This window comes from Gorilla gorilla, chromosome 1, assembly GCF_029281585.2.
Source record: "Gorilla gorilla gorilla isolate KB3781 chromosome 1, NHGRI_mGorGor1-v2.1_pri, whole genome shotgun sequence".
NCBI lineage: Eukaryota > Metazoa > Chordata > Mammalia > Primates > Hominidae > Gorilla > Gorilla gorilla.
The window spans coordinates 13,618,429-13,643,258 of record NC_073224.2 but is presented as its reverse complement, the minus strand read 5'-3'; the positions used below and the strand labels follow the sequence as shown (position 1 = coordinate 13,643,258).

Sequence of the window (24,830 nt, the reverse complement as noted above, 5' to 3'; positions counted from 1 at the left end):
AACGCGCGACGGCGCTCTTTCAACATCAGCCTCCAGAACTCGGGCTGCAGCCAGGAGGGAACTACAACGCCCAGCAGCCCCGGCGGGTGTAAACACTCCCAACTTCCGAGGCGGTGCTCACCATCGGCCATCAGCGCCAGTGCCACTCGCGCCCTCAAGAAGCCGCACGGAGTTCGGGCCGGCAGCAGCGGCTGGAGTCGTAGGGCAGTGAGCCGCTGTCTACCCAGCGAGACGGAGAGCTCAGGACGAAACCCTGTGAGTTGGAAGCCGCAGGAGGCGGAACCGGGTTGCGGGATACGCCTTGACGTCACATCCTCTGGGCGGGGCCGCAAGGAACCCGCGCAAATTGAAAGGTCAGCCTTTCGCGCGCTGTGTAGGCAAGTTGCCGGTGTTCTGCGTTGCTGGCCGTGGGTGCTCTGGCCACAGTGAGTTAGGGGCGTCGGAGCGGGTTTCTCCAACCGCAATCGGCTCCGCTCAAGGGGAGGAGGAGAGTCCTTTCTCGGAAGGTGAGAGGAGCGGGCTGTGCGGAGGCTAATGGGTGGGTTCCCTTGGGGGTCGACCTGCGCGTCACCTCCGACCCTCCTCTCGGGATGCGGGTCTTCCAGGAAGGGAAGGAGAGGGTCTGGCGTGATCTTCCCAACCCAACAGCAGAGCCCTTAGCCTGAGTGGAGTATGTGTTTTGTTCCGAGGGAACGTCTGGCAACCAGAGGTCTGCAGTTCAGTGAACGGAGGGAGATAAGAGAGCAGACGATTCCGGGCTGGAGCAGGCGCCAGGGTTGCCAGACTTACCTCATTTTTCCGCAGAAGCTGGCAGTCCAGGTTTTACATGCAATCTCTCCACCTTTAAATGTTGACAAGTACATTTTCCCATAATATTGTGCAGACCTAAGGAAACGTGTCGTCTGGAATGGGCTTGGGGGCCACGCCTGCACATCTCCGCGAGACAGAGGGATAAAGTGAAGATGGTGCTGTTATTGTTACCTCGAGTGCCGCATGCGATCTCTGAGATATGTACACAGTCATTCTTACTATCGCACTCAGCCATCCTTACTACGCTAAAGAAGAAATAATTATTCGAGGATATTTGCCTGGCCCAGAAGAAACTTATGTAAATTTCATGAACTATTATATCCGTTTTCCTCGGAGTGAGAGAAAACTCTTTTTAGATATCATCTGAGAGGTAAGAGGCTGTTTCTCTGAAACTGGCTTGAGGACCACCTGCATCCAGATTAACTGCTTTGTTTAAAATTCATTCACAGCAGAACTAGTGAGTCCCAGTCACTGAGTGGAGTTGAGAGTCTAAGAACCTCTGAAACTTGAGAACTGCTGGACCAGAGCCTTTAGAGCTCTGATAAGGTGTCAACAGGGTAAAGCTGCCTCCTGATCCTGTACTTTCTTTCTTCCCTTCCTTCCAAACTTAACGTTTGGTAGGAGAGATTTGTATTATGAAATGCTAAGCGACTGCTCAGTGCCCATTACTGACTTTTTATTGCAGAGTGGGGGGAGGTCGTTTCATCAGAAAGGGTTGTGACAGTTCCAGAATCTCTGTATAGAAAGGGCTTAGGGGGCTGCAACCGGAATGGAAGGGGGTGGAAAGTTAAAGCATTTGTCTTGAAGCTGTATTTGCATAGCAGACGCAGTTTCACAGTTCTTTAGGGTAGCTTTCAGAGAGGCTGATGGAGTTGCCCCTAGGCGCCACCACTGTTTATTACCAGAATGTTCGTGCTTAGAATAATGCGTTCTGATAGCAGTGAATTTCAGTCCTAAAAAAGTACAGGATCACTTCTGTAATTCTTTTTGAATTTTTCCTTTGTTTTTTAATTGAAATACTTACCTTCCTACAAACTGTTTTGAGTTTCTACTCCTATTTGAATTTGCACGTTGACCCTTATGATTAATGCCCTTTGTAGAGGCAATGCGATGCCATCGCATGCACGGTTTTGTTTGTGCCTGGCTCCTTGAAGCATGTGTCAGGAGTGAAAGTGCAAAAGCACTTTGGAAAGACTAAACAAACATTAAGCAACAGTCAAGTGGCATTAGAGGTAGTATTAGTGATTAATGTAAATTCTACCCTATGGAAATTGTTTGATAGGGAGGAGCCCAGCTAAAACATTAAAGAGCAGTGATTCTTGAATATCTAAACAATTTCTGGCCGGGCGCGGTGGCTCACGCCTGTAATCCCAGCACTTTGGGAGGCCGAGGCGGGCGGATCACGAGGTCAGGAGATCGAGACCATCCTGGCTAACATGTGAAACCCCGTCTCTACTAAAAATACAAAAAATTAGCCCGGCGCGGTGGCGGGCGCCTGTAGTCCCAGCTACTGGGAAGGCTGAGGCAGGAGAATGGCGTGAACCCGGGAGGCGGAGCTTGCAGTGAGCCGATATAGGCCACTGCAGTCCGGCCTGGGCGAAAGAGCGAGACTCCGTCTCAAAAAAAAAAAAACCACAACAAACCAATTTCTGCATTGGACTCCAAGCTTTCTCTTCATTTGTCTAAGATGTTTTAATAAATGTATTTTTCTTTAAATATTACTATTCTCCCTGTCTCTTTTCATATCAGGTAGTTAATTTGGCACCATGGGGATACAGGGATTGCTACAATTTATCAAAGAAGCTTCAGAACCCATCCATGTGAGGAAGTATAAAGGGCAGGTAGTAGCTGTGGATACATATTGCTGGCTTCACAAAGGAGCTATTGCTTGTGCTGAAAAACTAGCCAAAGGTGAACCTACTGATAGGTAAGTCTGGACCTTATGTTATTTCTTTGACAATTAAGAATGAGACCTACAGTGCCTTTTTTTCTCCCCCAGAAACGGATTGTTTTCACTCAATGGCAGAACTTATCAGGAAGTAAAAGTTGTATGTTTTAGAATATTCCCAAATCAGGGATGACTTCCTTCTGTGATAATAGGCCTAGTTTTCTTTCTTTATAATAAGCCAGAGTATCAAGACACTGATGGACAAAGACTATTAATATCTCCTTTATTCTTTTTTTTTTTTTTTTTTTAAGACGGAATCTCTAGCCGAGGCTGGAGTGCAGTGGCACAATCTCGGCTCACTGCAACCTCCGCCTCCCAGGTTCAAGCAATTCTCCTGTCTCAGCCTCCCAAGTAGCTGGGATTACAGGTGCGCACCACCATGCCCAGCTAATTTTTGTATATTTATTAGAGACAGGGTTTCACCATGTTGGCCAGGCAGGTCTCAAATTCCTCAAGTGATCCGCCTGCTTTGGCCTCCCAAAGTGCTGAGATTACAGGCGTGAGCCACCATGCCTGGCCGAATTCTTAACCTAAGATAAATTTTTCAACAAATGCTTTGAAAATCCGTGATGATTTCTGACTCCCACATTCTTGGGTACAGAAAACATACTGCTAATCCTGGTTAGCAAAAAAACAAATGTGTTGTAAAATTCATTATAATTTCGTATTTGCTTTCTCCTAAATTTTGCTTTATGATCAGCAGGTCCCAATCATTTTTCCATACCAATGCAAGTTCACTGTCACTGATCTACAACACAGAAAAAATAAGGATAACAATGTAGTGAGTCTTTCATCAAGATGACATATTTAAAAGGTCATCTTTTTTTTTCTTTATTTTAGCTGCTAAGTTTGCTTTATGCAAAAAGATTAAAGATTATGTTTTCCCATTCCTGTTTTTGAGCTAAAATGTCCTTTTCTTTATAAAATGATAGAAGTTGTAAATGCAGTTGTTTTTGTCACAATGCCTAATGTAATACCTGACCCTTGATTGGATCCTGGATTTGGAAAAAATAGTAGCAGTGGTGTCCTGGAGCCAATTCATATGAGCTCTTTGTACACCATGTCTTCTCAGCTCAGCATTCATTGAGTTCAAGTAGGTAGCTCATCTGCCATTGAGGAATATTTATCTCAGGGAAATCAGGCACCTCTTCCCCCAGAACTGGTTGTTAAACATTTACCAGGACACCACTGAATATAAGAAACATTGTTGTGTACCAATTATAATATAAACTGAGTATTAGATAATATTATGTCACTATTAAATTACTTAGCTGTGATATGGTGTCGTTGGAAGAATCCAGTGTTTATTGCACTATTCTTTCAACTTTTCAATAGATTTGAAATTTTTTAACATAAAATGGGGGGGAAAGACCGGATTTGAAACCAAAGATGTCAGAATTAGAAGGGATATCAAAGCTCTTTAATTCACAGATAAGGAAACCAAGGCTTGGAGGGTCAAGTAGTTCACCAGACATCACATGGCTCATAAGTATCCAAGGCAGGATTTAATTCCAAGTCTAGTAAGTTAGAGTTCCAATTCCTATGGAAACATTTGCTTAAAATAACAAAATAAAAAACCTTCTCTTTCCATAGTTTTCTCATCTGGCTTAAAATAGAGCAGAAGTATTACCTTAAGAAAGGTGAAGCACTGAATGTTTTTCTTTTTTTCCATAGGTATGTAGGATTTTGTATGAAATTTGTAAATATGTTACTATCTCATGGGATCAAGCCTATTCTCGTATTTGATGGATGTACTTTACCTTCTAAAAAGGAAGTAGAGAGATCTAGAAGAGAGTAAGTTAATTCTCTACTTAATCTCTAACTTCATTGCACTAAGGTCAGACACTGTAGTCTATATGATACCAATTTTTAAAATTTTAAGCCAGGCTCAGTGGCTTGCGCCTGTTGTCCTAGGTACTCGGGAGGTTGAGGCAAGAGGATCACTTGAGCCCAGGAGTTAGCACCTTAGTGCCCTAAGATCATCGCTGTGAAGAGCCACTGTACTCCAGCCTGGGCAACATAGTGAGACCCCGTCACTAACAATTTTATCTTCATTTTTTGACAGTCTCACTCTGTCGCCCAGTCTAGAGTGCAGTGGTATAATCTTGGCTCGCTGGAACCTCCACCTTCCGGATTCAAGCAATTCTTGTGCCTCAGCCTCCCGAGTAGCTGGGACTACAGGCGCATGCCACCACGCCCGACTAATTTTTGTATTTTTAGTAGAGATGGGGTTTTGCCCTGTTGGCCAGGCTGATCTCAAACTCCTGGCCTCAAGTGATCTGCCCGCCTCAGCCTCCTAAAGTGCTGGAATTACAGGCATGAGCCACTGTGCCTGGCCTAAAAAAAATTAATAAATAAAATTTTAATTTGTTGAGGCTTATTTTATAGCCTAGTATGTGAACAGATTTCCTTAAATGTTATGTATCTGCTACATTATCACTTTTGTTGAAAAGTATCTTAGTTACTACATTTTCTTTGACAAAAAGAATTGCTGTGGAAAAGCCTAATGGTAATCTTGTGTGTGTGTGTGCATATAATCATTCTAAATCACTTGTTCTTTTTGCCTTAGAAGCCTAAAGCATCTGTGTTAATGTTCTCAAGGGCCTGGTGTGTACTTTCTAATGAGTCAAAAACTTTTTTCAATTCTAGGAAAGCTTCTTGAATTATAGTTCTGTTACAGTTTCTTGAGTCAGCCTCTTAAATGTTTTATATTTAAAAAATGTTCTTCCCTTGCAGAAGACGACAAGCCAATCTTCTTAAGGGAAAGCAACTTCTTCGTGAGGGGAAAGTCTCGGAAGCTCGAGAGTGTTTCACCCGGTCTATCAATATCACACATGCCATGGCCCACAAAGTAATTAAAGTAAGACAAAGGGGCAGATGGGCAAGTTCACCAAAGCTAGTTACAACTTGTTTATTAATGGGAGAGGAAGAAAATCAAGGGTGGAAAATTGTTCTAGGCCTAACCTCAAGTAAAGGGCAGATGTCAGAAGAAGAAGGGAACAGCATCACTAGAGAGAGAAGACTTCAGCAATTTCCAAGGAGAAATCCTAAGGCATAAGTAAGGCTCTCTTTTTAAGTCATGTTGTTCCATAGCAATGGAAGGAACAGGGCCAGGCACGGTGGCTCACACCAGTAATCCCAGCAGTTTGGGACGCTGAGGCAGGAGGGTCATTTGAGCTCAGGAGTTTGAGACCATCCCGGGCAACATAATGAGACCCTGTCTCTATTAAAACTTAAAAAAATAAAGAGATGGAAGGAACAAATTCCTGGAGGCATCGGTCTCACCCAACTCTCCTACAGTCTTCAACACTTAATGGTAACCGGCACTCTTGAATGACAGATCTGTGATGTAGCTTCGTTGCCCCAGGCACCCTACAGACTTCTGTTCCCTTTCACCTCCTCCTTGCAGCAGCTTCTTTCCTTATTCCTGTAAATCTTAGTGTCAAGGTGCCCACATTCCCAGCCCTCACTTTCCCCTTTTTAGAGCCTGCTTGGTTAAGGTGTTGTGGTTTTTTTGTTCGTTTGTTTGTTCTGAGGCGGAGTTTCACTCTTGTTGCCCAGGCTGGAGCGCAATGGTGCGATCTGGGCTCACTGCAACCTCTGCCTCCCGGGTTAAAGCGATTCTCCTGCCTCAGCCTCCCAAGTAGCTGGGATTACAGGCATGTGCCACCACGCCCGGCTACTTTTGTATTTTTAGTAGAGATGGGGTTTCTCCATATTGGTCACGCTGGGCTCGAACTCCCAACCTCAGGTGATCTGCCCACCTTGGCCTCCCAAAGTGCTCGGATTACAGGTGTGAGCCACCGTGCCTGGCCTGTTAAAGGTATGATGATAAAGGTGGAGTCAGCTTTTTCTAGCTTACAGTTCTGTCATCCAGTTCCTGAGCTAAAATAGGCGCTACAGTTCTGATTTTGGCTTTGTCATTTGAGTCTCTGGCTCTTTTCTGTATGGGTCAAGCTAGAAGGAAACGATGGGATGGGTGCAGGACAGAGCGTGAAGTATAAAGAAATGTGTGCTCTGTGTAGTCAGGAGAAGAGAGGCTGCATTGTGTGCGGAAGTAGAGGAGAAACCCTGATTGGACACAAATAGTGGTGTAAAAGTGTGTCCAGACTTGGTGGGTTCTTGGTCTCAGTGACTTCAAGAATGAAGCCGCGGACCGTCGCGGTGAGTGTTACAGCTCTTAAGGTGGCATGTCTGGAGTTTATTCCTTCTGATGTTAGGATGTGTTCGGAGTTTCTTCCTTCTGGTGGGTTCATGGTCTCGCTGGCTCAGGAGTGAAGCTGCAGACCTTTGTGGTGAGTGTTACAGCTCTTAAGGCAGCGCGTCTGGAGTTGTTCGTTCCTCCCTGGGGGGCTCGCGGTCTCGCTGGCTTCAGGACTGAAGCTGCAGACCTTTGCGGTGAGTGTTACAGCTCATAAAAGCAGCGTGGACCCAAAGAGTGAGCAGTAGCAAGATGTATTGCAAAGAGCGAAAGAACAAAGCTTCCACAGTGTGGAAGGGGACCTAAGCGGGTTGCCTCCGCTGTTTGGGGCAGCCAGCTTTTATTCTCTTATCTGGCCCCACCCACATCCTGCTGATTGGTAGAGCCGAGTGGTCTGTTTTGACAGGGCGCTGATTGGTGTGTTTACAATCCCTGAGCTAGACACAAAGGTTCTCCACTGTCCCCATCAGATTAGTTATAGTGTCTACACAAAGGTTCTCCAAGGCCCCACCAGAGCAGCTAGATACAGAGTGTCTATTGGTGCATTCACAAACCCTGAGCTAGACACAGGGTGCTGATTGGTGTGTTTACAAAGCTTGAGCTAGATACAGAGTGCGGATTGGTGTATTTACAATGCCTGAGCTAGACATAAAGGTTCTCCAAGGCCCCACCAGACTCAGGAGCCCAGCTGGCTTCACCCAGTGGATCCCAAACGGTGCAGCAGGTGAAGCTGCCTGACAGTCCCGCGACCTCTGCCCACACTCCTCAGCCCTTGGGTGGTGGATGAGACTGGGCGCCGTGGAGCAGGGGGTGGTGCTCGTTGGGGAGGCTCGGGCGGCACAGGAGCCCACGGAGGTGGGGGAAGGCTCAGGCATGGCGGCCTGCAGTCCCAAGTCCTGCCCCGCAGGAAGGCAGCTAAGGCCCCGCGAGAAATAGAGCGCAGCGCCGGTGGGCCGGCACTGCTGGGGGACCCAGTACATCCTCCGCAGCCGCTGGCCCGGGTGCTAAGCCCTCATTGCCCGGGGCCGACAGGGCCGGCCGGCTGCTCTGAGTGCGGGGCCCGCCAAGCCCACGCCCACCCGGAACTCCAGCTGGCCCGCAAGCGCCGGGCGCAGCCCCGGTTCCCACTGGCGCCTCTCCCTCCACACCTCCCTGTAAGCCGAGGGAAGCCGGCTCCGGCCTTGGCCAGCCCAGAAAGGGGCTCCCACAGAGCAGCGGTGGGCTGAAGGGCTCAAGTGCCGCCAAAGTGGGAGCCCAGGCAGAGGAGGCGCCCAGAGCGAGCGAGGGCTATGAGGACTGCCAGCACGCTGTCACCTCTCAAAAGGATGAGAGTAGGACTATTATTGCTGGACCAAAAAAGGAAAAAAAATGAGAAAAATAGCAAATTGTTACCAAAATTGATAGCAGCAGGATCTTGATACCTCTTTCCTCTTTTTTTCTTTTTTTTTTTTTTTTAACTTCCCAAAGCCTGTCTTCAGGCCTTGGGAACCATTTTCCCATAGTTTAGAACATGGAAGTTCCAGTTCCAGCTGCCTAGATTTTGACACAGTGGCTGTGATAGGGGCTGTTTTTCTTGGCAAGTTTATTTTAAAAGTATTTTCTCATAATGCATTGGTTTAAATGTAGTGCTATAGCCTATAATATATATGTAAGATACATTATTAGAGGAGAGTTATGTATGTGTGTATATATACGTGTGTGTGTATACGTATACACACATATACCTACGTATACATTTTCCCCCCAAGACATTGCTGGATGTGGTCTATAATTTTATCAATACTGTGTCAGTACACTGACTTTCGTAGCTTGACAGGACAACCTGTTATTTTTATGGGGAACGTATATTCAAAACTCCAAACAAATGTATATTTTCGGAACATAGCCATTCTTAAGATGGAAGTTTTCTATAATTTAAAATAACTGGGCCAGGCACAATGGCTGAACGCTTACAATGCCAACACTTTGGGAAGCTGAAGCGAGTGGATCACTTGAGTCCAGGAGTTTGAGACCAGCCTAGACAACATGGCAAAACCTTGTCTCTACAAAAAATACAAAAAAATTAGTTGGGCATGGTGGCATGCACCTGTAGTCCCACCTACTCGGGAGGCTGAGGTGGGAAGATCACGTGAGCCCAGAGCCCAGGAGGTCGAAGCTGCAGTGTGCCCTGCCGGCTGGCACCACTGCACTCCAGCCTGGGTGACAGAGCCAGACCCTGTCTCCAAAAATAAAATGATTACTTTTGTAGCTTGTAGGATTCTTTTTTCCTCTGGCTGTGTAGCAGTATTTCTTTTCTCCAAATTTTATAAGTTGATTTTTTAAAAATGTCTTAATGGCTATATAATTAGTTCAACATATACTAAAACTTATAGTAGAAAAACTCTACTTCAAAGGAAATGATTTCTCAAAGTAATATTAGCATGTGCCTGCTGAGGCTAGTAATAAAGTGGGTTTGAAACAGGAAGTTGTTTAGTACTTTCCAGATGCCGTGCTAGAGATTCACTGTGATTCTCTCTTCTAGGCTGCCCGGTCTCAGGGGGTAGATTGCCTCGTGGCTCCCTATGAAGCTGATGCGCAGTTGGCCTATCTTAACAAAGCGGGAATTGTGCAAGCCATAATTACAGAGGACTCGGATCTCCTAGCTTTTGGCTGTAAAAAGGTACTCACCTCTGACTACTATATATTACTTTTCTATGTAGATAGGAGTAGTGTAAATCAAGGAGCTGAAATTTTTCCTGTCCAGGAAATTATGATAATTTATAATATTTATAAAATTTATAATATTTATAAAATATTATAAGATAAATTATTGTATTTAATAGATATTTGCAACTGACATCTATTTTTATAATGTTAATAATTATTTAAAATGAAAAGAAGGGTTTTGCTCCTTGATGTTTGTGTAATCTGGATACTTTTTCAAAGTAAGCCCTTAAGGTTGGAGAGGTTTGTTATTGTTTTATGCAGATTCTTTAGTAGAATGTGGACGTACCAGTTTTATTTTTTAATAATGACAACATATGCTTTATATTTCTTGATTAGGTTAGGTATACTAACTTATGTACTAAAGGGTTGCTATGCAGTTATTTCGAATTATGTATAAAACTATTTCATGGAAAACTTTATTTAGGGGAGAATTAAGATACAAAACTACAGGATGTTCTCATTTTTGTTAATGCCTATATTTATGACTAGAAGGGTCTCTATCAAAAGGTTAATACTAGGTTACAGTGATAAATGAGGGAATAAGGATGACTTGTTTTCTTCCTGAATTTCTATATTTTCCAAATTTTCTACAATAAACATCAATTGCTTCAATAATAAGGAAAAAGATTACTTAAAAGGTACAAGTGACAGAGAAAGAGAAAATGTTTTTCGTATGCATTACTGTTTGATTATCATGACAACCCTGTAACACAAGTAGGAAATAAAGAGATGCAAAAAGAGCTTGCTTTATACCAGAATTGTGACGGTTGAGTCCTAGCTGTATAGCCTTGTCTAGTCGTATCCTATGCTTCAGCATACTTTATTTGTAAACTTAGTAATCATCAGCCTGTCTATCTATGTCTCCTGTCTTTCAGTGTTATGGTGAAGAACAAGAAAGATTTCTTAAAATTATTGCAGTGGATTAGATAATGACAAAAGTGGCCCTTCTAGGTATTAACAATTTCCCTTCCTTTTGAAGGTGATTTTAAAGATGGACCAGTTTGGAAATGGACTTGAAATTGATCAAGCTCGGCTAGGAATGTGCAGACAGCTTGGGGATGTATTCACGGAAGAGAAGTTTCGTTACATGTGTATTCTTTCAGGTTGTGACTACCTGTCATCACTGCGTGGGATTGGATTAGCAAAGGCATGCAAAGTCCTAAGACTAGCCAATAATCCAGATATAGTAAAGGTAAGAGTGATTTGCTAAGTGTCATATTCAATTTCTGAAGCATTTCCTTAATAAAATAATAAATCATAATATGGATTTAAATATTCTGTTATGCGAATAACCTATATTACATTATTAAAAGGAGCAAATGACTGAGGCACTAGAACTTTGCCTTAGCAACTAACATATATTGGGAAAATCATGTTTTCTGCAATTGGCAAAAAAGTAGTGATTTTTAAAATAAAGACTAGTATAAAGAGGCTCAAGGAGAAAATATTCTAGGGTAAAATTAAACTTGGAGTCTTTTGACTTCTGTGCTATAACTCTATAGTAGTGGTTCTCAAACTGTTTGGTCGCAGGATCCCTTTACACTCCTCAAGCTCCTTTATGGTAATATTTTTTGTTTATGTAGGCGATAGCTATTGATATTTACTGAATTAAAAATTAAAACAAAAATTTAAATGTTTATCAATTGACTTAAACTTTATAATAAACTCATTACATGTTAGCATAAATAGCATGCTTTTATGAAAAATAATCATATTTTTTAAAACAAAAATTATGAGAGAGAGGAATCATACATTTATGCAAATCTCTTTAATGTGGCCTAATAGAAGACAGCTGTGTTCGTATACAAGTTGAACATCCCTAATCCAAAAATCTGAAATGTTCAAAAATCCAAAACTTTTTGAGTCCCAGCAGGCAAGTGAAAAATTCCACACCTGATATCATGTGAAGAGTACACAAAATAATTAAAAATACTGTATAAAATTACCTTCAGTCTATGTGTGTAAGGCTTATATGAAACATAAATTGAGTTTTTTTTCTTCTTCACCCTCTTGCTGTCAGTGTGTGGAAACGTAAATGGATTTTATGTTTAGACTTGGGCCCCATCCCCAAGTTATCTCATAACGTGTATATGCAAATATTCCAAAATCTGAAAAAATTCAAAATCTGAAACACTTCTGGTGCCAAGCATTTTGGATAATGTGTATCCAACCTGTATCTGCTGCCTTATTAAGCCTCATTTGATACCATGTGTCATATATCATCTGGAAAATTCTGAGACTCTGGACATTGCTACTTTGTAGTTTCTCTTAAAAAATAAACAAAGAAGCTCATTTTCCCCCTTGGATATTCTCTAAACCCTTACAGTTTGCAGAGCAGAAATTTCATTTTTCTATTTCCAGGAGTATAAGGCCTGAGTCCTCAGGACTAAGAGTGATGTCATGTAATGGAAAGATCTCTAGGTTGGAAGATAGTGTCCCGGGTGGGAATAGGACCACGTGCCTTAACTAGCCTGTGACTCCAGGATCCCTTTGGTTCTCTGGGCCTTCCCTTTTTCATCTATGAATTTACTATGCAATGTTTAGGATCCTTTCCAGCTTTAAGCATCCATGACTCTCACAGAAATCAGAATGTCAACTTGGTTTAAAAATATGATCTAGAAATATTTGCATTTTTTTAATTCTCAGATTTTGGATGTTCTTTGTTTTTTCCTTTCTTGATAAAAAGGACTTTGAAGATGAATGGATAATGTATCTCAGAGTTACACCTAGAAACACAAACTTGATGTACTATATAACTGTATTTTTTTATCCTTCAAATTAGTAATAGAAAAACCAAAGAAAATACTAGTTATGAGTCTTAGAATTTTAAGTGATGTAACATGGTTGTATTAGCTGGTAGAATTTTTTAATGTAGATGAAAGCAGTTAATGTTTCAATCCCTCTTTATGAATGTAAATCAATCAGCCTTGAGGATAATATGTTCCCTGTTCTTTAGTTGCAGATAAAATATTTTTGCATGCATTGTTAGGTTATCAAGAAAATTGGACATTATCTCAAGATGAATATCACGGTACCAGAGGATTACATCAAAGGGTTTATTCGGGCCAACAATACCTTCCTCTATCAGCTAGTTTTTGATCCCATCAAAAGGAAACTTATTCCTCTGAACGCCTATGAAGATGATGTTGATCCTGAAACACTAAGCTACGCTGGGCAGTATCCTTTCTGAAACAGAATGGTAGAATTTGTGCATTTTTCTTCAATATTTTTATGGTGATATTTTTTGTTAGGCATTTAGTAAAAAGCTTGCACATTATTTTTTGCTCTCTTTTTTCATAGTGAAATCTGTATATTGTTCATTTAAATTACCATGCTAGTGAAAATTTAGAACAGCTTTTTGTTCATAAACCCGAGGCTCATCCGCTATGCATCCTGATTACTTAGATTGACTGACAGAAGCATGCACAGGGTCCGTCACTTACGGCACACATTCCAAAGGTGGCTCTTGAGAGGACCTCGTCGTGGCAAACAAGCTCGACTTATCAGGAAGAGCATTCTGGGCATTTGAGTGCACCAGGAGAGGATGCCCTTCCCATAGCCACTGGCCATGTACATGCAGGCTGATGCAGAGCCCTGACTCACTTAGGTGGTGGCTAGGACTTTCCCCTCTGTTTCCCTTAAAGGGAGGGAGTCAGTGATGGCCTGGGCCCTTGTCAGAAGACACCAACTCCTGCAGAGACAGATAGAGACTAGCAAACTGTGTCTGTGCTTTCAGTAATGCTGATGTATAAAGTAAGGAGACTCCATTTAAGTCATAAACCTATGGATTTTCTGTGACAATAGAAAACATTTTTCCATCTTAGTATAATATCATTTGGTTGGTTGTTAATAAATACATTTTTCCTTAATCTTACTAATCTAGATATGTTGATGATTCCATAGCTCTTCAAATAGCACTTGGAAATAAAGATATAAATACTTTTGAACAGATCGATGACTACAATCCAGACACTGCTATGGTAACGTTTTGATGACCACTCTATGAAAACACATTTTAGTTATGTCCCGAGCTGTGATTAAAGGCAAATCTTCATACACTAAGCTTCTTTTAAGCGTTTCTGTATCCAGGCTCTGTGCAGAATGTACATTAAAAACAACTTGATCCTAGAGAAATTACATGTATTAGAGCATAGGTATATTGGTTAATTTTTTAAAATTAAGAAGTGACTGTTATTTATTATCAAACCCTTATCCTTGAGCATTTCATTTGAATATACCAAGCATTTGATGCCTTTTTTTCTCGTCTCACTCCATTCGGCTTCTGTGGCATTTGGCACCATTGAAGACCCAAGCCTAGGAATGCTACGGGAGTTAAAGCTGTTTTTTCACTCATGCACAATTTAACGAATATTTAATGCAAGCCCCTGCTGTTTCTTTAAACAATTTGCGGTTTTCTTTTCTTTTTTCTTTTTTGAGACAGAGTTTCATTCTTGTTGCCCAGGCTGGAGTGCAATGGTGCGATCTCAGCTCACCACAACCTCCGCCTCCCAGGTTCGAGCAATTCTTCTGCCTCAGCCTCCTGGGTAGCTGGGATTACAGGCATGCACCACCACACCTGGCTAATTTTGTATTTTTAGTAGAGACAGGATTTCTGCATGTTGGCCAGGCTGGTCTGGAACTCCCAACCTCGGGTGATCCGCCCACCTCGGCCTCCCAAAGCGCTGGGATTACAGGCGTGAGCCACCGCTCCTGGCTGCAATTTGCTGTTTTCTTCTGCTTCTTCAGTATTGTATGTATTCCTTAAGATACTGTCTCCCATCATTCTCTTTCTCTTTGTATTTCTGTTTATCCTCTGTTCTCTTTTCTGTTTACATTTCTTCCTTAGGTAAGTCCTTAGGGCTTTAATCCCATTTACGTAAAGAACTCACATCTCCATCTTTACTCCAGTCTCTCACCTGTGCACCAACCACAGAATTCTCACTGTCTCTTGCGTCTCTGATTTCCTGTAGCCTCCAAGTCTATTTATAGGCAAAACTAAACTCTTCATGTTTTTAATCAACTTTTAATCACATTTCTCTTTTATTTCCTACTTAGCACTTATTACTGTATAACATGCTTCTATTCTTTTCTGATTCTTTCCAATAGAATGTGGTCTTCATAAAGGCAGAACTTGGTGATCCTCACTGCTGTGTGATATTTACTATGTTTATATGTTGAGTGAATGAGTGTTAGCCACAGGTCTCTTTTGTTCTCACACTGGAAAACTTGGAAATAAACTTTGGCTTCCATTTCGTTGCTACATGCTCTTTCCTCTTTGAGTTGTCCTTCTGGTTAATATTTTCTTCTTTTCCCAAGCTTCCAGTTTAATTCTTGCTCACTAATTTATTCCTTTACTAAACATTTATCAAGCACTGAAACAATGTAATTAGGTTAGCTAGGGTTCTGGAATATGAAGAAAAATAAGAAATACAGGAAAATTAAGATCCTTGCCTGTCAAATGCCCATTGCCTAAATAGGAAGGAGATGTGTTTCTATAGAAAGAAATGCGGTAAGTGCTACACTAAAGAGGTATTCCAGGCTCTGTGGAAATAAAAAGCATGTCCCTCACTCCACCTAAGAGAATGCTTCCTAATAATAATGGCAAACATTTTCTGAGCATTTGCTATGTTCCAGGTGCTCTTTAAAGCACCTTAGACATAGTAAGTCATTCACTCTTCAGAAAGCCTCTGAAGTCAGCACCATTCTCGTTTTACACATGAGGAAACAATTAGAGGACACTTAAGTAACTTTTCCAGCTGACCATTTTCGTAAATAGGGGAGCTGTGATTCCAAGCCAAGTTCTCTACTGTCTGCTGAAAGAGAAACTGATATGTATCCTCAGTTTGCAAGGATTAGTAGAGTTTTTCAAGATGGGTGATTCCAGGCTAAAAAAAAAAACAGCCTATGTAGAAAAAAGTGATATATTAAGGGAACTCTTAGATTGTTCATTATGGATGGGCTAAGAATATCTTAGTGTTTACCATGTAAAGGAACCAGATCTTGAGAAAAAAAGAAGTGAGCCTGGAAAAGATGACCACTAACAAACTGGTGATCCATTCAGCATGGAAAAGTAACCATTACTGTAAGCTGAAATAAGCCAAGCCTACCAAGAGAGCACAAATCCATAATGACCCTAAAAATGAACTTTATCAGCTTCAGTGATGTAAACCTTACACTCAGGTTGCTATGCCCCTATTTTCTAACCTTGCTCCGTGTAATATGGTAGCCACTAGCCATGTGTGGCTATTTAAATTTGTTAAAATTAAATACAATTGCTATTTTACTTCCTTAGTTATAGTAGCCAGCTTTCAAGTGCTTAGTGGTTAGTGGCTAACATAGGGGACAGCACAGAGCTTTTCTGTCAGTGCAGGAAATTCTGTTGAATTCTTTACTTCTACTATCATATTTTTATATCTAGGGACTCTTTAATTATACTTTTTTTTTTTTGAAGATTTAGATGTCATCTCTTATCTTTCTCAGAATATGATAATTTTTTGAACGTTTTCTTCCGCTCTCTGTAACTGCTGTGTACTTTTTTCCTGTGTTATTTTCTCCCTCATGGTGGTAACTTCTGGCCAGTCATATTTGAAGGGGCCCCGAAAAGCTCATGGGGAATATTGTGTGAATGAGTGGGGCTTATGATGTTGGACTTCATTCTTGGGTGATGTGGTTGGTAACACATTGGATTTGATTTGTGAATTCTCCAATGTTGGAATGTTCTCTGCACAGTTACATTTTTCCAAAAAGAGATGTCTGCTTAGGGTATCTAAACTTTGGCTGTCTGTATTTTGAAAGCAGGATAGGGAAAGTGAGTTGGGGCAGGCCAGGAAAGGATAGCATGGTTCCTTGCCATTCAATATTTAGCCTTTTGTTTCATCTCTGTTTTCAGACAAATGAATGTCTCTATCTTCAGAAATGCCTGCTACATCTGTTACTCTTTGTGGGTTTCAAAAGTTCAATTGTTCTGGTTCTGAAGGCAGGTAGATGTTTGTTGACTGTATAGTCAGGTTGGAGATGGGGACACAAGGTCAAATAATTCTCTCTTTAGTTAGTCATCCCCCCACCAGGGGCTTCTGTAATTCCAAGACTTTAATTCTTGAGCCTTTCTCCAGGTTTCTGTAGGTGGAACTGGCTTCTCTTTGATATTCTCTTCTGCAGACAAAGTCTTTTAATTTCTTGCATCTATATTCTATCTTCACTGTGATTTAGAAGTCACAGATTATCTCCTAATTTTTTTGCAGGTTAATTTTGTGTTTCTTATTGTTTTGAGGAATGATTATGGAAAGATGGAGACTGAAAAGTGCTATCTTTACACAGCTGAACTATTGACAGTATTTATCATTTCTTTCTTTTTTTTTTTTTTTTATTTGAGACAGGGTCTCTTTCTCTGTCCTCCAGGCTGGAGTGCAGTGGCACCATCAGAGCTCCTGGGCTCAAGCGATCTTCAGTAACTGGCATCAAGCCTCTTGAGTAGCTGGAACTACAGGCACATGCCACTATGCCTGGCTAATTTTGTGTGTGTGTCTGTGGGGTCTCACTATGTTGCCCAGGCTAGTCTTGAACTCCTGGCCTGAAGCAATCATTCTGCCTTGGCCTCCAAAACTGCTTGGCCTCCAAAACATGTGGAGCCACCACACCTGGCCACAGCATTATATATATATATATTTTTTTTTTTTTGACTTGAATATCTCTTTTTTTTTTTTTTTGAACAGAATCTCTCTCTGTTGCCCAGGCTGGCACGCAGTGGCATGATTTTAGCTCACTGCAACGTCTGCCTCCGAGTTTCAAGTGGTTCTCCTGCCTCAGGCTCCCAACTAGCTGGAATTACATGTGTGTGCCACCAAGCCCAGCTGATTTTTGTATTTTAGTAGAGATGGGGTTTCACCATATTGGTCAGGCTGGTCTCAAACTCCTGACCTCAGGTGATCCACCTGCCTCAGTCTCCCAAAGTGCTGAGATTACAGGTGTGAGCCACCACGCCTGGCCTATAATTTCATTAAGAATGATTCTTAAGCTTTTCCTTTGTCTCAGAAACTCAAAAATAGTTGACAGTGTTGAGTATGTCCCATTACCAATTGTAATGTTATGGAATGCTAAGATGGCCATCCTTCATCAGCTCAAATTCCTGTCAGAATTTTGTCCTTCTCATAGAGAAATTTCTGTAGGAACCATAATTGTACACCAAATGAATTATTTTTATTTATCTAAAATTTATTTAGTCTGGTTTTCTACTTGTCTATTTCTCTTTTTTATTTAGTAAAACCATCAGTGGGATCTAATGCCATGAGCCATACTGATAAAGCTATCTTTTTATATTCATTCCCTCCATTAAATTACCTTCCTTATTAATTCTCAAAGGGTATTCTGAATAATGTCACCTGTTTTATTTATTTTTACTTTTGTCCTTTGTTTAAGTGAAAGGCTTTGATTAGATTCTGAGTTCATGTGGGATTTTTGTCAGGTGGGATTGTAATGATTTTTTTTGTGTCTTTGCTAATTTTTTCCCTTTGGCTGTCCTTCTCTATTAGAATATCATTGACATCCTCTTAGCAGATCATTGTCTTCCAAAATTTGTAGTAATTGTGAATAACTTATATTAGCATTAAAAGTGATTGCTTTCCTTTTTTTGTTTGTTTGTTTGTTTTTGAGACGGAGTCTCCCTCGGCTCACTGCAACCTCTGCCTCCTGGGTTCAAGTGATTCTCCTGCCTCAACCTCCCAAGTAGCTGGGATTACAGGCGCACGCCACCACACCTGGCTAATTTTTGTACTTTTAGTAGTGGCAGGGTTTCACCATGTTGGCAAGGCTGGTCTCGAGCTCCTGACCTCAAGTGATCCGCCTGCCTCAGCCTCTCAAATTGCTGGGATTATAGGCGTGAGCCACTGTGCCTGGCTGCTTTCCATTTAAAAGACACCATTTTCCTGACCACATTTCTTCAGTTGTGGTCTTATTTCTTGCACCATTTGTATTACGAAGATTTTTATTTATTTATTTATTTGTTTACTTTTAATCTTTTTTTCTACAGCTGCTAGCAACTCTTGATTCTTTTTTTTTTTTTTTTTTTTTTTTTTTTTAGAAATGAGCTAACAAAGTTGCTTGACTCTCATCAGAAGAAAAACAGGCCTAGGAATATAAGACACATTTAATGGAAAAGTATAGGACCAGCAAAGTAGGAAATGTTATTCAAGGACAGCTGTTTCATCAACAGCTATTGTTTTTAAGGGTAACTTAAGATGTTTATTTATAATTTATGTTGATACAGAAGGAAATAAATTGATTATTTTCTTTCTGCAAATAACCTTTTTCCTTTTCCTTTTCTAGCCTGCCCATTCAAGAAGTCGTAGTTGGGATGACAAAAAATGTCAAAAGTCAGCTAATGTTAGCAGCATTTGGCATAGGAATTACTCTCCCAGACCAGAGTCGGGTATTGTTTCAGATGCCCCACAATTGAAGGAAAATCCAAGTACTGTGGGAGTGGAACGAGTGATTAGTACTAAAGGGTTAAATCTCCCAAGGAAATCATCCATTGTGAAAAGACCAAGAAGTGGTACGTATTTCAGTTTTGCAAAATGCTGGTGAATATTGGTCATGTTTAAGAAATCATTGCCCAATGCAAAGTCGCGAAGATTTTCTCCTGTTTTCTCCTAGAAGTTTTATAGTTGTATTAGTCCATTTTCACCCTGCTGATAAACACATACCTGAGACTGGGCAATTTACAAAAGAAAGAGGTTTAATGGACGCACAGTTCCATGTGGCTGGGGAGGCCTCACAATTATGGTGGAAGGTGAAAGGCACTTCTCACATGGTAGCAAACGAGAAGAATGAGAGCCAAGTGAAAGGGTTTTCCCTTATAAAACCATCAGATCTCATGAGACTTATTCACTACCATAAGAACAGTATGGGGGAAACAGCCACCGTGATTCAGTTATCTCCCACCAGGTCCCTCCCACAACACATAGGAATTATGGGAGATACAATTCAAGATGAGATTTGGGTGGGGACACAGCCAAACATTATCATTAGTTTTAACTCTTAAATTTTACAGTTTTAGCCTGTGAGCCATTTTGAGTTAGTTTTTTTAATACGATGTGATGTAAGGATTATGGCTTTTTTTTTTTAACCTTGTATATATGGCTGTCCAATTGTTCCAGCACCCTTTGTTAAAAAGTTTTCCTTTCCCCATTTAATTGCCTTGGCACAGCTGTTTAAAATCAGCTGACCACATATATGTGGATCTTTTTCTGAACTCTGTTATTCTATACCATTGCTCTCCTTACCTATCTTTACATCAGACACACTCTTGATTACTGTGGCTTTATAGAAAATCTTGAAGCGGGGCAGTGTAAGTCTCAAGTTAGTTTTGTTTTGAAAAGTTGTTTTGGCTATTCTGTGTTTTTCACATTTGCATGTACATTTTAGAATTTAGCTTTTTAATTTCTAAAAAAAAAAAGGTCAGGCATGGTGGTTTGCACCTATAACTGCAACGTTTTGGGAGGCCAAGGCAGGTGGATTGCTTGAGCCTAGGAGTTCAAGACCAGGCTTGGCAACACACTGAGACCCTGTCTCCACAAAAAAAATTTTTAAGGCCAGGTGCAGTGGCTCACACCTATAATCCCAGCACTTTGGGAGGCTGAGGCAGGCAGATCACTTGAGGTCAGATGCTCCAGACCAGCCTGGCCAACATGGCAAAACCCCATCTCTACTAAAAATACAAAAAATTAGCCGGGCATGGTGGCACACATTTGTAATCCCAGCTACTTGTGAGGCTGAGACAGGGGAATCACTTGAACCTGGAAGGCAGAGGTTGCAGTGAGCGGAGGTCACGCAGTGCACTCCAGCCTGGGCGCCAGAGAAAGACTCCATCTCAAAAAAAAAAAAAAAAAAAAAAAATTAAGAAAGCTGTCAGTTGGTTATTCTCCAAAGCTGCAGCTTCCCTGCTCAAAGGGTCTTACTAGTTCAGAATACATTATCGTAAAACAAAAAGTAAATACAAAAGAAATTTTTTAAACATTAGTCAAATGTGGTGACGTGTGTCTGTAGTCCCATCTATTCAGGAGGCTGAGGTGGGAGGATTGCTCGAGCCTCAGAGTTGGAGGCTGCAGTGAGCCATGGCCACATCACTGCGCCCCAGCCTGAGTGACAGAACAAGACCCTGTCTCAAATAAAAAATAAAAAGTCTATTGAGAGTTAGTTAAATCCATACATCAATTTGGAGAAAGTGGACATTTTAACATTAGTGAGTTTTCTGATTCATTCATTTAAGTCTTTAATGCTTTGTAGTTTTCATTGTACAGATCTTAACATATCTGTTGTCAAATTATCTTTATATTTTGATTTTTGATGCTGCTGTAAATAGTATTTTCAGTTTTGTTTTCTAGTTGTTCATTGATGGTATATAGAAATACCATTGATTTTTGTACATTAATCATATATTTGCAACCTTGCTCACGTCACGTATTAGTTCTAGTATCTCTTTTGTGGACTATGTAGGATTTTCTATATAAATGACTGTGTCACCTATGAATAAAGACAATCTTGCTTCTCCTTTTCCAGTTTAAATACCTTTTATTTCTTTTTCTTAGTATAAGAATCTAAGCTTGTTTTCTTTTGAACTGCCTGATTTCAAGATTATACTGCCTGACTTCAAGGTTTCCTATGAGCCACAGTGTGTGATGTAACAGTGTATCTGATGTAAAGATAGGTAAGGAGAGCAATGGTGCAGAATAATAGAGTTCAGAAAAAGATCCACATATATGTGGTCAGCTGATTTTGAACAGATGTGCCAAGACAATTAAATGGGGAAGGAAACTAGAATCTCTAGTACAATATTGAACAGAAGTGCTGAGAGGAATATACTAGGTATTGGGGAAACGTGGGAATTTTTTCACCATAGAGGATGTTTAAAATGGAAAGAATGATTATAATTGCTTCCTTCTCCCTTAACTTCCTTCCCTCAGACATCTACATCAGTGAATGAAATAGCAACAATAAAAATAAAACAGACTTGCAAATTTTAGTTCATGCTTTTATTTTTCAAATTTAAGTATAGATTATACATATTCGGCCGAAATATCCTGATTCCTTATGAACCTAAATGATTTTCATGATAATTATCTCTGAAGCTTTGTTTCTTCATATGAAATAAAAGGTTTTTGTGTATGTTATATAAGATAATATATACTTGTTATATAAGAAGTACAGTGTACATTCATCTTCCTTCCTTCCTTCCCTCCCTCACTCCTTCCTTCCTTCCTTCCTTCCCTCCCTCCCTCCCTCCTTCCTTCCTTCCTTTTTTGAGACTGTGTCACTGTGTCACCCAGGCTGGAGGGCAGTGGCGTGTTCTTGGCTCACTGCAGCCTCCATCTCCTGGGTTTGAGGAATTCTCTGCCTCAGCCTCCCGAGTAGCTGGGATACAGGCGTCCACTACCACACCTGGCTAATTTTTGTATTTTTAGTAGAGACGGGGTTTCACCATGTTGGCCAGGCTGGTCTTGAACTCCTGACCTCGTGATCCACCCGTCTGGGCCTCCCAAAGTGCTGGGAATACAGGTGTGAGCCACTGCCCCCGGCCTGTACATGTTCTTTCATTTTCTTCTGCTACAATCAAGACACGCTGTCCATTTTATGTAGCTAGCTCACTGTCAGCAAGTTTGCGAGTTCTTTATGTCAGACTAAGTCTACTTTTCTATAACTACAACTTATCAATAGGTTTTGTCCCCTTTCTACACACACAAACACAAAAACAAAACAAAAGAACTAGAGTAAGTTTAATTCCTATTTCATGTACCAGCCCTTCAGATGATTTAAAGATAGCCATTGTGACACTCCTAAATTTCTCTTCCAGGCTATTATGTTCCTTGGCCATTCAGGTTGTGCTCTGGATGTAATATAGGTTTTTAAGAATTGTCTAGTTGTTACAGTGAGTATGATTATTGAAATGTGGTCTGCTTACCACAGAAGAAATATTTAGAATTGTGGCACTATTTCAGTCCAGTGCTTTAATTATTGCAAACTAAGATTGCATTCACATTTTTGCAATCTGGCATTTTGCTGGAATTTGCTGAGTTGATAATTGATATTTGCCAGTTGCTGTTAAGCCAGGTATAGTTACATTTTAAACTTAAATGTGGGTTAACTCATTCCTCTTACAATAATCTTAATTCATTTTAGTTCATTGTTCTGCCTGTTAATTTTTTTGTTCAAATCTTTGTATATTTTCTAATAAATGCATATATGTATGTCATCTGGAAATTGATGAGTCTTAAAGTTTTGGTTACAGTACGTTTGCTTATATAATGTTTAACTGAATCAGAGCAAGTACAGAAATCTGGAGTATATGAGACAGACTTCCTTTTGACTGACAGTTGCCAGCAGTAGTCTTTTAGGCCTGCGCAATTGCTGCAAATCCCCATAACTAATATACAGTAGATATGGCTTTGCATTGTTGGCTAGGATGATATGAGGGACACTCAAGTGTCTTGCCAAATTCAAGATATGCTTAATTTATGGAGTCCCCAAATAGCTATGCTAATAACCTTATTGAGAAAAAAAAATGAGGTTAATCTGGTGTGGCTTCTGAAAGCCTTGTTGGGGACCCTGGAACGCTTGTATTTCTTCTTCTGCAAGGACTCACAATTCCCTGCATAATAAACAGATTTAACTTTTGCTGGGGATCAACATCTAATTTGCTGATACAGCTTTTTAAAAATCTGTGCCTTTTAAAAATTTGAGACATCTCGTTTCTGGTATTTTGGTAGCCCCAACCTATCTTACCAACTTCACAAAGATTACAGTAGCGTGCGCTTACACCTCTGTGGAGAAGAAGCTGTTCAGACTCAGAATTAGTCAAAGTAATTCAAAGAACCTTAGTGCTGTCTCTATGTACTTACCTGTCTCAGATTTTAAACTTTTGTTATTATTTAGTCTTATGATTTATTTTAATACCACAGAATACATTTGACACACAGCAATCTTCTTGGGCCTCATAGTGAAGTAATAAGGATCAGAGCTACAGCACAAATTACTTATGACTATATGACATTCACAATATACATCAAAACCCAGAACACATAAACCATATGTATCAATAGCTGCTGGTTTTATTGGAACATTTTAACGATTGATCATTAACCATATATTTACATATAAATTTTCCTGGAGATTTTTTTATATTCAAAATTAGACCCTTAGTATAATGAATACATCACCACACAGGATTGATTGTGCTCTGAAATTTTGATTTTGGTAATTTTAACATGAAATTGTATAAACAACTGATATTAAATCTTAAACTAATGTGTGAAATTATAAAATAGACCTAAGGGAGTTTTTTTTGAATCATGCTTATCCTTATGTTTTCTTTTCTGAGACATAGTTTTGTTTTTTTTTTTTAAGTCCTTATTTTTAGGACAGTGGGATATAGACTGAAGTTAAGGCCAAATCTCTGAGTACAGGTGAAACAAAGATTTACAGATAATTTTGTTTTTATTTAGAAGAGCTGTCAGAAGATGACCTGTTGAGTCAGTATTCTCTTTCATTTACGAAGAAGACCAAGAAAAATAGCTCTGAAGGCAATAAATCATTGAGCTCTTCTGAAGTGTTTGTGCCTGACCTGGTAAATGGACCTACTAACAAAAAGAGTGTAAGCACTCCACCGAGGACGAGAAATAAATTTGCAACATTTTTACAAAGGAAAAATGAAGAAAGTGGTGCAGTTGTGGTTCCAGGGACCAGAAGCAGGTATAGTTAAGTCTCCAGAATGTTGATTGTCTGTTGTATTATGTACTCTGTTGGTATTTATTTTGTCTTTTTTTAGAATTAATTTATTTATTATACTTTAAGTTCTGGGGTACATGCGCAGAACGTGCAGTTTTGTTACATAGGTATACATGTGCCATGGTGGTTTGCTGCACCCATCAACCCGTCACTTCCATTAGGTATTTCTCCTAATGTTATCCCTCCCCTAGCCCCCTACCCCGCCACAGGCCAGGGTGTGTGATGTTCCCCTCCTTGTGTCCATGTGCTCTCATTGTTCAACTCCCATTTATGAGCGAGAACATGTGGTGTTTGGTTTTCTGTTCGTCTATTAGTTTGCTGAGAATGATGGTTTCCAGCCTCATCCATGTCCCTGCAAAGGACATGAACTCATCGTTTTTTATGACTGCA

The 24,830-nt window shown here is 40.5% G+C and overlaps 1 protein-coding gene and 1 long non-coding RNA gene across 4 annotated transcripts in view; one reads left to right on the top strand and one right to left on the bottom strand.

The window, feature by feature from the left end:
* Nucleotides 1-217, bottom strand: part of LOC129532157 (uncharacterized) — a 190,391-nt gene extending 190,174 nt beyond the window's left edge. The window contains exon 1 of the long non-coding RNA XR_008677793.2: nt 122-217. This is a non-coding gene — a long non-coding RNA (uncharacterized lncRNA). The remainder of the gene's footprint in view (nt 1-121) is intronic.
* The window catches only part of EXO1 (exonuclease 1), a 41,866-nt gene continuing 17,063 nt past the window's right edge, over nt 28-24,830 (top strand). The window contains exons 1-11 of one of the 3 annotated variants that reach the window (XM_055380413.2): nt 28-255; nt 884-1,180; nt 2,560-2,737; nt 4,433-4,552; nt 5,495-5,618; nt 9,481-9,618; nt 10,645-10,857; nt 12,655-12,842; nt 13,549-13,645; nt 18,987-19,212; nt 24,158-24,404. In XM_055380413.2, the coding sequence (XP_055236388.2) occupies nt 2,577-2,737; nt 4,433-4,552; nt 5,495-5,618; nt 9,481-9,618; nt 10,645-10,857; nt 12,655-12,842; nt 13,549-13,645; nt 18,987-19,212; nt 24,158-24,404 (1,514 nt within the window). In that variant the 5' untranslated portion in view covers nt 28-255; nt 884-1,180; nt 2,560-2,576. Of the gene's footprint in view, nt 507-883; nt 1,181-2,559; nt 2,738-4,432; nt 4,553-5,494; nt 5,619-9,480; nt 9,619-10,644; nt 10,858-12,654; nt 12,843-13,548; nt 13,646-18,986; nt 19,213-24,157; nt 24,405-24,830 lie in introns of all 3 variants that reach the window. The other 2 variants (XM_055380417.2, XM_031015511.3) reach the window with 2 other exon arrangements.